General features: G+C 58.6%; 1 protein-coding gene across 1 annotated transcript in view; it reads right to left on the reverse strand.

Moving 5' to 3' along the window:
* The window catches only part of IGSF21 (immunoglobin superfamily member 21), a 40,314-nt gene extending 29,700 nt beyond the window's left edge, over positions 1-10,614 (reverse strand). The window contains exon 1 of the mRNA XM_009095760.4: positions 10,539-10,614. Coding sequence (XP_009094008.1) covers positions 10,539-10,602 — 64 coding nt within the window. The 5' untranslated portion in view covers positions 10,603-10,614. The remainder of the gene's footprint in view (positions 1-10,538) is intronic.
* Positions 10,615-12,620: the final 2,006 nt, after the last annotated feature.

A 12,620-nucleotide genomic window follows, 5' to 3' on the forward strand; every position in this document is an offset into this window, starting at 1 on the left:
TTCCATCGATTCCTGCCCAAGGAACTGGGAAGGGATCATCGTTACTGATATTTTGGGATTTTTCCTTCTGAGCTCTTTCTCCGGAGGCACAACCTCAGGCAGAGGAAGAGCAATACCAAACCCAGTCCATGCAGGAATCCCAGGAGCTCCAAAATCCCAAAATCCACTTTGTTTTTGGAATTCCGGGTGTGATGTGTGGCTTTTCCAAAAAAAAAAAAAAAATTGACTGGAGGGTGCCTGAGGCACCTGGTTCAGCCCCAAAGGGTCCTGGGTCAGCGGGAAAACCCTCGGTATTCCCAAAGGAATGTTGAGGGGAGGGGAGGGGAGGGGAGGGGAGGGGAGGGGAGGGGAGGGGAGGGGAGGGGAGGGGAGAGGGGGAGGGAAGGGAGGGGAGGGTGATAGGGAGGGGAAGGGAGGGGAAGGGGAAGGGGAGGGCAGGGAGGGAAGGGAAGGGAAGGGAAGGGAAGGGAAGGGAAGGGAAGGGAAGGAAGGGAAGGGAAGGGAGGAAGGGAAGGGAAGGGAAGGGAAGGGCAGGGAAGGGAAGGGAAGGGAGGGAGGGGAAGGGAAGGGAAAGGGGGGGGAAGGGAGGGAAGGGAAGGAAGGGAAGGGAAGGGAGGAAGGGAAGGGAAGGGAAGGGAGGAAGGGAAGGGAAGGGGGGAAGGGAAGGGCGGGAAGGGAAGGGGGAAGGGAAGGAAGGGAAGGGAAGGAAGGGAAGGGAAGGGAAGGGACGGGAAGGGAAGGGGAGGAAGGAAGGGAAGGGAAGGGAAGGGAAGGGAAGGGAAGGGAAGGGACAGGGAAGGGAAGGGAAGGGAAGGGAAGGGAAGGGAAGGGAAGGGAAGGGAAGGGAAGGGAAGGGAAGGGAAGGGAAGGGAAGGGAAGGGAAGGGAAGGGAAGGGAAGGGAAGGGAAGGGAACTCCTCCAGACCCTCCATGGAAACAGCCAAAATTCCCACCAGGATTCACAGCAGAATTTTGGCCCTGGAGACGCTTCTTCCAGGCACTGGGACAAAAGGCAGCTACATCCCAAACTCTCCCTCATCCATTGGGACAGCCATGATCCCATCCCCCAGGATCTCCCTGGCCCAACCTCATCCAGCTCCACCTTTCCCATCCTCTCCAGCCCCATTCCCTGGACAAAGCAGGATTGTGATCACCGCTCCCTCTCCTCCAGATTCACACTCCATGATTTATAATCCCTCTGCTCTCCTGGTAATTCTGCATCCCTAATGGGATTAATGGATATCTCTCTCTTCCAGCCCTGATTCCAGGAGCTGATTCCCGACACTTCCCCACCTCCTTGGGGCTGTTCCTGTTCCTGATCCATCTTTTTGGGGCTCTTCCCTTAAACCCGATTCATCTCCTTGGGGCTGTTCCCTTCATCCCGATCCATCCCCGCTCCACTGGGAAATCACTGCTAATTAACACCTTTCCCTCTCCCAGCACTTCCAGAGCTGTCCCATTATCCATGTTTGGCTTTTCCCACTGATCCCAAAGGCTGATGGGGCAAAATCCCGGCCCTGATTCCTCCTTTAGTTCTGCTTCTGGAATGATGGCATTTTTTGGGATCTTTTCCCTCAAATCCGACATTCCTGGTGTTCTCCCACCTCTGAGAAGGAGCAAAGCTGGAAAATCAGGAGGAGATTTTTCCATGGCTCCACGTGGTGTCCATGACTCTACTTTCTCATACCCATCCCTATTCCTGCAACCATCCCAATTCCTGCCACAAAACTCTGTGGTTTGCCTGAGGATTCAATGCAGAGAATCCTCAGACAAACCACACATTCCCATTTTCCATCCCAAATTTCCCTCCTCTTCCTGAAGACCCCCCAACCTGACCCCCCCGGCCAAGCCAAGGATTGGGAATAACAGCGGCAGCCAGACCTTGGAAAAGAGGGACAAACGCCCGGCAGAGCCTCAGATCCTCCGGATGTGCCGGGAGGCCGAGGCTCCGCGTTAATAAAACATAACCAAGCGTGGGATCATCCAATATTCCTTTAATTCAGTGCTCCCGGGAGGGCGGGAAGAGAGGCCGGGAATGCGGGAGGTTTTCCTGCTCAGCGGGGCGGAGAGGAGTGCCCGGGATGTTACACAGCTGGAAAAGCCCTCCCTACCCACTCCCTTTTTCCAGGCTGGAAGTGCCCTCCATTCCCTTTTCTCCAGGCAGGAAGTGCTCTCTGTTCCCATTCCCCTTCCCATCCTCATTCTCATTCTCCAGGCTGAAAGTGCTCTCCATTCCCATTCCCATTCCCATTCCCATTCCCATTCCCATTCCCATTCCCATTCCCATTCCCATTCCCACTTCCATTCCTATTCCCATTCCCACTTCCATTCCTATTTCTATAGGCCAGAAGTGGAGAATCTTCCATGGAGGAAGATTCTCCATGGAGCAGCGGGAGAATCCCAGAAGTGCTTTCCATTTCCATTTCCATTCTCCAGGCTGGAAGTGCTCTCTATTCCCATTCCCATTCCCATTTCCTCCCTCCCTCCGAGATAAAATCATTCCAATCAAATACTTTCATCCCAAAAACCCTGGGATTTTTTCACCCTTGTTTTTTCTCCCGGCAGGAAGCATGGAGCAGATCTGGAGCACGATCCATGCAAACCAAGAACAGCAGGATCATCCTGACCATCCCATTGCCCGAACCCTCCCACCATGGAATCTCCCAGATTTTCCTGCCCTAAATAAAAACAACCGCAAAAATTCCAAGGAATGAGAAGGTTTAATTTGGGAAGCGCTTCCCGGAGCTCCTCTCACCTTCCCATCCCTGCACTAATTACAGTGGAAATTCAGGAGGAATCCAAGCAATCTCCACTCCTCACAAAGCGCTTCCCTACAGAAAAAAAAGCTGGAATAACACAGGGAGACGCAAACAGAACTTCAAAAGGGTCACCGGGAGCTGGCGTTAATGGAAAACATCTCATTATCCAATTCCAAAGGGAAGGACTCCGAGTGGAGCCGGAGCGCAGGAGGCTTTCCACGCAGGATGGGCTCTCTGGGGCCCTTGTTCCTGGTGGGAATTGCATCCTTTGGATCTTTTCTGGAATGGGGCCTGCCCTGCCCATTGCCTGGTGCTTTCAGCAGCAGATCCAGCCTTGTATCCCACATGGAAAATCCCATTCCCCAGCAGATCCAGCCTGTTACCACACATGGAAAATCCCACACAGTGGATCTCTTTTCATCCATCCATCCATCCATCCATCCATCCATCCATCCATCCATCCATCCATCCATCCATCCATCCCCTATGGAAAATCCCACTCTCCAGCAGCTCCCTGGGAATATTTTGGGCTCCTTGGCCTTTCCCAGCCCCCCAAACCCTCCCACCCCTCTCAGAGTCACGGGGTCCTCCCGCAATCCAACATTCCCTGCTTTATTTTTAGGAGGAAAGCCAGGAAAGCAGCCAAATTCCACCCCCGGTTCTCAGGATGCTCCCGGAGCTGCGGAGGGTGGAACGGCAGAGCCCGTGTTCCCACGTGGATCCCGTGTTCCCACGTGGATCCCGTGTTCCCACACTTTGTGCAGCTCCATCCGCAGGGAACGGGGGCGGCCGGGCCTAAAAAAAGGAGGAAGATTCTCCATGGAGCAGAGGGAGAATCCCAAATCCTGGTCCAGGAATCCAGGCTTGGAATCTTCCAAAGCCTTGGAGCCGGAGCTTTGGAATGCTCTCTCCAGAGGGGCAAAGCTGGGCTGGGAATTTCCATCCCATCAAAATCCCTTCCCAGGCAATTCCCATCCAATCCATGGGGTTTTTCCAAAGGAAGGACGCAGCCATGGAGAACTCGGGATGAGGAAGGGGAACATCTCCACAAGAGGCTCACAGGGAGCCCATCCGCATCCCCCTTATCCCAAAATCGGGATGATCCCGAGGATTTTGCGGGATTTTGCTGAGCTGGATTCTCTGTGCCTGTCTCCTGCTGTCCCAGTCCTGCCGGGAAGAGATGGAGATTCCCAAATCCATGCCAGGACACCCCATGGTGACAATCACTGGCCAAAAACGTCCCTTCCGTCACTTCCCTCCTTTCCAGGTCCCAGCTCCAGGAGCAATTCCCACCTTGGGACCAGCCTGGCATGAGTGACCTCCAAAGCAACGTTCTACCCATAAACCCAGGCCTATCCATGGAATTCATCCCAAAAAACCATTTCCATGGACTGGAGACCACGAGGAAGCAGATCCCTCCTTGCCCTTCATCCCACCCATCCCCCTGATCCCAAACGCCCCTCACGAAGCCTCTCCCTGGATCCAGCCCTTCCCTGGGGCTGCAGATCCTTGGAAAAGGGACAAGAAGGTGGAAAAGCAGGAGGTGCATCCCAAAGGAAGATTCCCAGCTCCTGCTTTCCCTGTCCTGGCTGGATGGGAAGCAGCTCCTGGATTTACCCCTGAGCACAAGGAGATGGAGAGGGGCTTTCAATCCCCTCTGCCTGGAGAATATTGACCAAGGAATTACAGGAATGGGAAATTATTCCCGAGTTTTGGGCAGGAGACAAACAAATTCCCTGCCTCCCCTGCTCCAGGTGGGATTGTCCAGACGGAGAAGCTCTCCCAGCACCGGAGGAGCCAAAATGTGTGGCCTAAAGGCCAGGAAGGGCCCGGTGGAGCCACATTCCCACTTCCATTCCCTTTACCAGGAATTGTGGGGTTTCCTGGCATTTCCCCAAGCTCCTCGGAGCTGAATCCCAGCTGGGAGTGGGAACGAGGCACCTTCCCTGATCCGAAGGCTTTGGAGAGCCCCCAGTCCCTAATTTAATAAAACCAACAATTCCAAAGAGGGAACAACAGCCGCGGGTTGTTATCCCTGCCTTTGGAATCCGCCCACCCTCGGCGTTCCCGCCGGATCCGGGCCCCAGCGCACTGAAAACAAGCCCGTGATTGACGGGTTATTTTGGGAAAAAAAGAGGGGAAAAGTGGGAAGCAGAGAATGGAACGGGAGCGCCAGCCACGAGCTCGGAACGAGCCCGGCAGCGCCGCGCGAGCAAACAAAAGGGCACAGAGAGCAGCTGGGTCGGGAAGGATTCCAGCCCCATCCGTCAGCTGCATCCCTCCCGCCGGGATCGGCCAGCCGGGAATCGGCACGGCTGGAGCTGCCTCCCAAAATTAGGGATTTGGGGGCCCCTTCCCTCGTTTTGCCTCTCTGTGGGGTCCGAGCGCAGAGCTGGATGTGGGGTGGCCGAAGTTGAGGATTCAGCTTGGAAAATTGGGGAAAATCCCAAAAAATCCCATTGTTGGGAGTTGCGAGGGAATGAGGCTGCTTCATCCCCCCACACCTGTTCCAGGTAGGAATTCGTGCCCATTCCCAGCCATCCAGGGTGAGCTCCCAGCTCCATTCCCAGCTCCCTGTGGAGCTTTTCCCTCAGCAAGCGCTGCCAGAGCCTTGGGAAGATCCTTGGCTCTGCTCAGCTGGATTCCCACTAAAACCACTCTCATCCCAAGGGCTTTTCCTCGGCAGATCTCGGAGCACGAGGTGAGAGCTGGTCAAGCATTCCCAAGCCAAGGAATTCCCAGCAGGAAAGAGCATTTTGGTGGGAAAAAGCCATCACAGGAAACATCTCCATGGGATCATCTGGATGCTCCAGGACCACCCATGGATTTGGGATGCAGGATCCAGGCAAGGCCTGGAAGAGTTTGGAGGAGCCTCCAGGCTTCCAGACCTGGAAAAGTCCTGGAGTGGCCCACGGGAATCTCCTGAAGTTTAACAAGAGCGGGGCAATCCCGGGATGGATCCCAGCTGGGAGAAGGACCTGGAGCAGGACAATCCCTGGGATGATCCAGGCTGGGATGAGCACACAGAGCAGCCCTGGGAGAAGGACCTGGAATGGGACAATCCCAGGGTGGATCCAGGCTGGGAGAAGGACCTGGAATGGGACAATCTCAGGATGGATTCAGGCTGGGATGAGCATAAGGAGCAGCCCTGGGAGAAGGACCTGGAGAGGGGCGTGGAAACCTCCCAAGTCTAGGGCTGATCCCAGAGCAGGAAAATGAGGAATTCTGCCCTCTGGAGCAAGTCCAGAGGAGGCTCCAGGATGATCCAAGAAAAGGCTGGGAGAGTTGGGAATGTCCAGCCTGGAGAGAAGCTTTGGGTTGACCCAATTTTGGCCTTCCAGGACCTGAAGGAGCCGACAGAAAAAATGGAAAAGAAGGGCCTGGAGTGACAGGACACAGGGAATGGCTCCACAGTTCCAGAGGGGAAACTGAAATCAGTATTTGGGAAGGAATTCCTGGTTGTGAGGGAGGTGAGGCCCTGGCACAGCATTCCCAGAGCATCTGTGGCTGCCCCTGGATTCCTGGGAATGTCCAAGGCCAGGCTAGACGGGGCTTGGAGCCACCTGGGACAGTGGGATCTGTCCCTGGCCAAGGAATTCCCACCCAAAGCATCCCGGGATTCCAAGGCTGAGCCCATGGATGGAGCTGGGAATATCTGACAGCCTGCACAGGGCAGGGCTGCTCAGCTCCAGGCTCCAGCACCTGGATCAGAATTCCTCATCCCGGGCCAAAGGCACCGACATTCCCAAGCCAAACCCTACAACATTCCTGGGATTCGGTTTTGGGGAATGCCAACAATCCCAAGGGAATTTGGGCTTGGGGGGAGTTTGGAAACACTCTGGGAGCAGCCAAAGGAGCTTTTCCAGGGAGAAACAAAGCTGGGAATATTCCGCCTTCCCGAAGATTATCCCGATTATCCTGGAAAGGCACAAGGAGAGGGAAGATCCTCGCCGGAGCCGCAGCTTTTTCCCGAGCTCTGGATTGGAAGTGGCGGCTCCGAAAGGCAGCTGGTGGGAGGAGGGAAATTGGGCTAATTGGGAAAGGGCAATTAGCACAGCGAGGGGGAATTTCCGAAGGGGCTGCGTGGCCTGGGTTTACCTGGAGAGGCTCCGCGGGAATGTGGGATTCGTGGAAATGGGAGGGAAAACTTCCAGAAAAGAGCTGAACGCAGGATTTGATGGGAAAAGCGTGAACAGGAAAGGATGGTGGGAATGTGGGGTGGATTTCTGGCACCTGCAGGTGAAGCAAAGCAGGATTTCACCCCTGCTCCTCCTTTTCCCTCATTCCCCCAGGACACAATTCCCACCAAATTCCTCCTTCCATTAAAAAGAAACATGAGCAGGTGCCTCCCACCACCCTGGGGAAAGCCCCACGCTGGGATTTCCCTCCAAAAACGAGGGAAAATCGCCTTTTCCAGGTTGGAAAAGGATCCATCTGGGGGGCTCCCTGTCAGCTGGGAAAACCCCAGCCAGAAAAACCTGCGGGGGGAATGCAGAGGGGAGAGAATTCCAGGTAAATCCCCAGCCGCAAAGGGCTGTTCCCAAGCTGGGTTTTTCAGGAATATCCCCAAGGACAGCTCCCTGCAAAGCCCAGGAGCTTCAAACACTTGAATCTTCCTGTTTTTTTTTTTTCCCCGGGCTGGGGTTGGGAAGCAGAAGCCGAAGCAAATCCCACCGGGATAGAGCCGCTGGAAATCTCCAGGAACTCGACACTTTCATCCCTCCCGGGGCGCTAAAACAGCCCCAGGAGCCCTTTACGGGGCCGCATTCCAGACAGGGCTGAAGGAGCCAGCCCTGATCCCAGAACCCACGGATCAGGGGAAAAGGGGAGCTTTTCCAGCTTTTCCAGTCCCTTTTCCAAGCACTCCTCTCCCTTTCCATGGTCCAGCGCTGCCTCCTCCGCGTGGCCTCGTTTTTCCCTCCTGACGGCTCCTTAACCCACTTAGCCCCGGCCCCGGCGGCTTCTTTTGGCAAAAGGAAGAGGTTGAGCCGGGGACAAAAGGGGAAAAAAAAGCTGGAATAGCAAGGGTGATGCTCCCGGAGGGCTGGAAAACACCTCGGGAATGATCCCGGCTGCGCTCGGGGTCACAAAAGGGCTTTTCCTGAGCGGGTGAGGGATGCAGAGCAGGGCTGGAAGCCTCCCCCCCTAAAAAGCTTCCCGCGGATGATTTGTGGGGTGGGAAGCGATTCCAGTGGATTCCTGGGGGACCCTCCGGGATGCGGATGAGGAGGTGGATGAGGGGACAATAAAAGCAGGAAAAATTCCCCAAAAAAAAAGGGTTTTGGAGACACAAGGCAAATGTAGGGACGGGCAGCGGGGAGTGGGTTCGTGCCCACCTGGATCTTCCCGGGGTCTGGATCCCTTGGATTGCTCTCCAGCCGGGATGGGGAGGGCACGGAGGGGAGGGGAGGGCACGGCCGCGGCTCCAGCCAAGGATGCCGTCAGCCAGGGAAAAGCCATCTGCCCTCGGAAATTCGGGAATGGCGAGCGCTCTGCCCCCCCAAATTCAGGAACAAGGCTCTGCCCCCCCAACTTCGGGAGCAGCTCAGCCCCCGCTGCCCCGAGCAAAGGGAGGCGCCCCCGGGCCGGGGTTTGGCCGGGATTTGTGGCTGGCTGATGGAAAAACAGAGCTCGGGATGGGATTTTTGGGAAGGCCGAGGGGGGAATCACAGAATTCCGGGGTGGTTTGGGTTGGGAACCCCAAAACGAGCACAGGGACGGCTTCCATAGGGAAGGAGATGCCGAACACGGCGGATCCTCGGGATGCAGCCAAGTTCCAGTGGGGTTTAGGAACCCAAATCCAGCTCGTGGGTGCCCAAACCCGAACAATTCCTGACGCTGGATCCATCACTTCCTAACCTCCAACCCCTCCGGGCTCCCCGAGCTCCTCCAACCCCCTCACAAACCAACTTTGATCCCATTTCCCAAAAAAACCCCTCACAAACAGAGATTCCCCCGCAGCCGCTCTCAGGAAATCAACAGCACGAGAGAAACCGCCCGATCTGCGGCGAGAAAAAAGCAGGAGAGAGGCAGGAAAAATGATCCCTGCGCCAGTGACAGACAGCTGGAGCTCCGGGAAAGCCGGGGGGATGCGTTGTTCCTCGGAAATTGTCTATCCATGACCTTAAAACGGCGGCGGAGGAGAGCGGGGAGGGGAGGGGAGGCAGCCGGGGCTGGGTTTGGCACAAGTTCCCCCCTTTTCCCGAGCAGGTTTTATTCCCGATGCTGGGATCGCGGGATGCTCGGGATGCTGGGGAAGGGGGCTCGCAGCGGCAGCCGCAGCCCGGCAGGACCCGAACCCCACGGCCAAGGGAAAAGAGGGGCTCAGGGGATTCTTTTCCCGAGCCCAAACCCCGGCTGGGCTGGGGCTGCGCCGTGCCCGAGGGACGGAGCGGGAGCAGGCGGGGAAGAATCGGCTCCTTTGTGTGGAGCTGGCCCCGCGCAGCCCCGCAGAGCCGCGGCTCCCCCGCCCCGCGCCCTGCAGCGCCCGCCGGCGCTTCCCGGAGAGCACAAAGTCCATTAAAAATCAGAAAAAAACCCCCAAAAAAAAACATCCAAAAAAACGGGGAGATGCGGAGCAGGCTGCGCTCGTGCCTCCATCTCCCGGCGCCTGGAAAAGCTCCCGCTTCCCGGGGCTCGGGAAGGAGCCGCCACCTGAGACCCCCCCGAGCGGGAATTGGGGACAAAAAGAGGGAATTCGCCTCAAATGGACACGGAATGAAATCCCACGGGTGGCCCTGTGAGGTGCGAGGAGGGCAAAGTTTCCTTCCCCGGCGGTTTCCCCTCCCCGGAGCCCCGGGTTTGGGGCTGGCGTGGGGAGTCCCGGGGTTTTTGGGAGCTCGGGAGCTGCAATCCCCCAGGACAGCGGGAATTTGGGGGATGCTGCTCTTTGCTTGGGATTTGGGCATCCCAAAGGGGCAGGAGGGGCTGCGACCCCCCAAAATCTGAGCTCGTGGGGGGTCCCCAAAGCACAGTCCCCCCCTCCGTGGCTGGAGCAGGGCTGGGATGCGCAGCGGGAGCGGGGGAGCAGCGGGAAAGGGACACGGGGTGGCCCCAGGGATGAGACCCCCGGGCCCTCGCACCCCAAAAACGGCGCCCCATGAGCGGCTCCACCCCTGTGCCCGGCTCACGGTTCAACAGCAGCGCCCGGGGAGGGGGCGCCCCAAATAAAACCCCCCTCTGTAGAGTGTGCCCCAATAACGGACCCCACAGCAGTACCGGGTTATGGGGTGCCCCAATAACAGACCCCACAGCAGTACCGGGTTATGGGGTGCCCCAATAACGGACCCCACAGCAGTACCGGGTTATGGGGTGCCCCATTAATGACTCCCACAGCAGTACCGGGTTATGGGGTGCCCCAATAACGGACCCCACAGCAGTACCGGGTTATGGGGTGCCCCAGTAACGGACCCCACAGCAGTACCGGGTTATGGGGTGCCCCAATAACGGACCCCACAGCAGTACCGGGTTATGGGGTGCCCTATTAATGGTTCCCACACCAGTTCCCTGTTATGGGGTGCCCCATTAATGACTCCCACAACAGTACCGGGTTATGGGGTGCCCCACTAACACCTCCAGACCTCATCCCCCAGTACCAAACCCCAATTCCCCACTCCAAACCCGTTCTCCTCTCCGTGGGTGCCCCCTCCCCCCAATCACCCCAAACCCCAGGGCGGGGGCACCGAGCCCCGAGCCCGCCCCTTGACAGGAGGGGTGCGGGGGTCACCCCATCCCTCCCTCGCCCCGGGGGTGTCCCTGTCCCCTCGGGGGTGACACTCACCCAGCGCCAGGTGCCGCAGGTGCCAGAGCAGGAGCCACAGGGGCAAGGGGCTCATGGCGAGCATGGTGCCCGCGGGGGCGGCTCAGCGGGGCCCCCGCGCCGGGCGGCGGGCGGGCATCGCGCCGGGCACCGGTCCGGTCCGGGAGGGGGCTCGGCCCGGTCCGGTCCGGGAGAGGGCTCGGCCCGGTCCGGCCCGGTCCGGTCTGGTTCGGGAGGGGGCTCGGCTCGGCGCTGCCCCCCCGGTGCAGCAGCTCCGCCGCCGCTGCCGCCCTTAAGCCGATTTGGAGCAGCCGGAGCCGAGCGGGGCTGGAGCGGGCCGACGCCCCGGCCCCCACAAGGGGCGGATCCCCCCCCGGCAGGAACCCGGGGGGGCGGGGGGGGCGGGCAGGGGCCAGCCGGGGGGGTTTGGGAGGGGGGAGGGCGGGGGGATGGGCGGGGGGGTAACGGAGGATGCGAGGTGGTATCGGGGGGATGGAGCGGGGGGGGATTCACGGAGGGATGCGGGGGGATGGATCCAGGGGGGAATTCGGGGCGGGAATCCGGGGGGGGATACGGGGGATGGATGGGGAGGGATCGGCGGGGTCGTGCCGGGATGCGGGGGGGATTCACGGAGGGATCGGGGGATGGATCCGGGGGGGAATTCGGGGGAGGGATGGACTGGGGGGGGTGCAAGGGGAGGATGGATTGAGGGGGTGCAGGGGGAGATTCACGGAGGGATCGGGGGATGGATCCAGGGGGGATGATGGATTGAGGGGGAATTCGGGGGGGGATGGATTGGGGGGGGATGCAGGGGAAGATTTACGGAGGGACGGCGGGGATGGATCGGGGAGCGGGGGGGATGCAGGGATGGATTTGGGGGGCCGGAGGATGCTGAGGGCTGTGGGGGATGGAAGGGGGGGAGGGGTCACGGGGGTGCGGGGAGGGCGGGAGGGGCACAGGACGGGATGGGGGAGGGGCGGTGAGGAGGGGGGACACGGAGGGGTGGGGGTGACACGGACGCAGGAGGGGCTGGATGCAGGCAGGGATGTGGGATGGGGCTGGGATGCGGGGTTGGGATGCAGGCAGGGATGTGGGGTGCAGGGTTGGGATGCAGGGTTGGGATATGTGGGGTGCAGAATAAGGAGCAGGATGCAGACAGAGATGTGGAATCCAGGATGAGACTGGGATGCAGGCAGGGATGTGGGGTGCAGGGTTGGGATGCAGGCAGTTGGGATAAGCAAATGTGGGAATGCAGGATGGGGTTGGGTGCGGATGGATGCAGGTTGGATGCAGGTGGATATGTGGGGTGCCAGATAAGACAGGGATGTGGAGTCCAGGATGGGATTGGGATGCAGGCAGGAATGTGGGATGTAGGGTTGGAATATGGTCAGGGATGTGGGATACAGGATAGGGAGCAGGATCCAGACAGGGATATGGGGTACATGACAGGTTGGGATGCAGGAGGGGCTGGGATGCAGGATGGGGTTGGGATTCAGGATAAGGAGCAGGATGCAGGCAGGGATGTGGGATCCAGGATCCAGGAGCAGGGACCCACAGGATCCACAGGATCCACTGGGATCAGCGCCTTCCCCCTGCCCCCTCTCCCCTTGGCAATTCCTGCCTCCCTGAACCCCCAGATCCAGCCTGGAGCAATCCCAGACTCCCCAAAATCCCACCCTGGCTGGGATCCCAACCCCTCCAGGGCCCTGCCCCACAGCTTTTCCTGGTTTCCCTTCACTCTCAGACTTCAGGAAGATGCCAGGATTCCTTGGGAAGAGGGGTTGGGATGCCTGGGGCTTCCTGAGAGCAGAAGAGCTGGAGATCCACATCCCTTTTCTTACAAAAATCCACTTTTTCATCCCTTATTCCCACTTCTGGGTTGTCTCCCAGTCTTCCTAAATCCTTTCCTTCCAGCCCTCCATCCCCACCCACTCCCAAAATCCCAGGGGAATTCCTGACTTCCAGCTGGACAAAGCCAATTCCATGGAAAAACCCCCAAAACCTGCTCAGAATCCTCTTTTGGGGCTGGAATTTGGGGAAAAACATCCGGACAAAAGTCTGTCCTGGGGTGGGGCTGGCAAACAGCCGGAATTCCACTGAGGG

The sequence above is a fragment of the Serinus canaria genome, chromosome 21 (assembly GCF_022539315.1).
Source record: "Serinus canaria isolate serCan28SL12 chromosome 21, serCan2020, whole genome shotgun sequence".
In the NCBI taxonomy this organism is placed as follows: Eukaryota; Metazoa; Chordata; class Aves; order Passeriformes; family Fringillidae; genus Serinus; species Serinus canaria.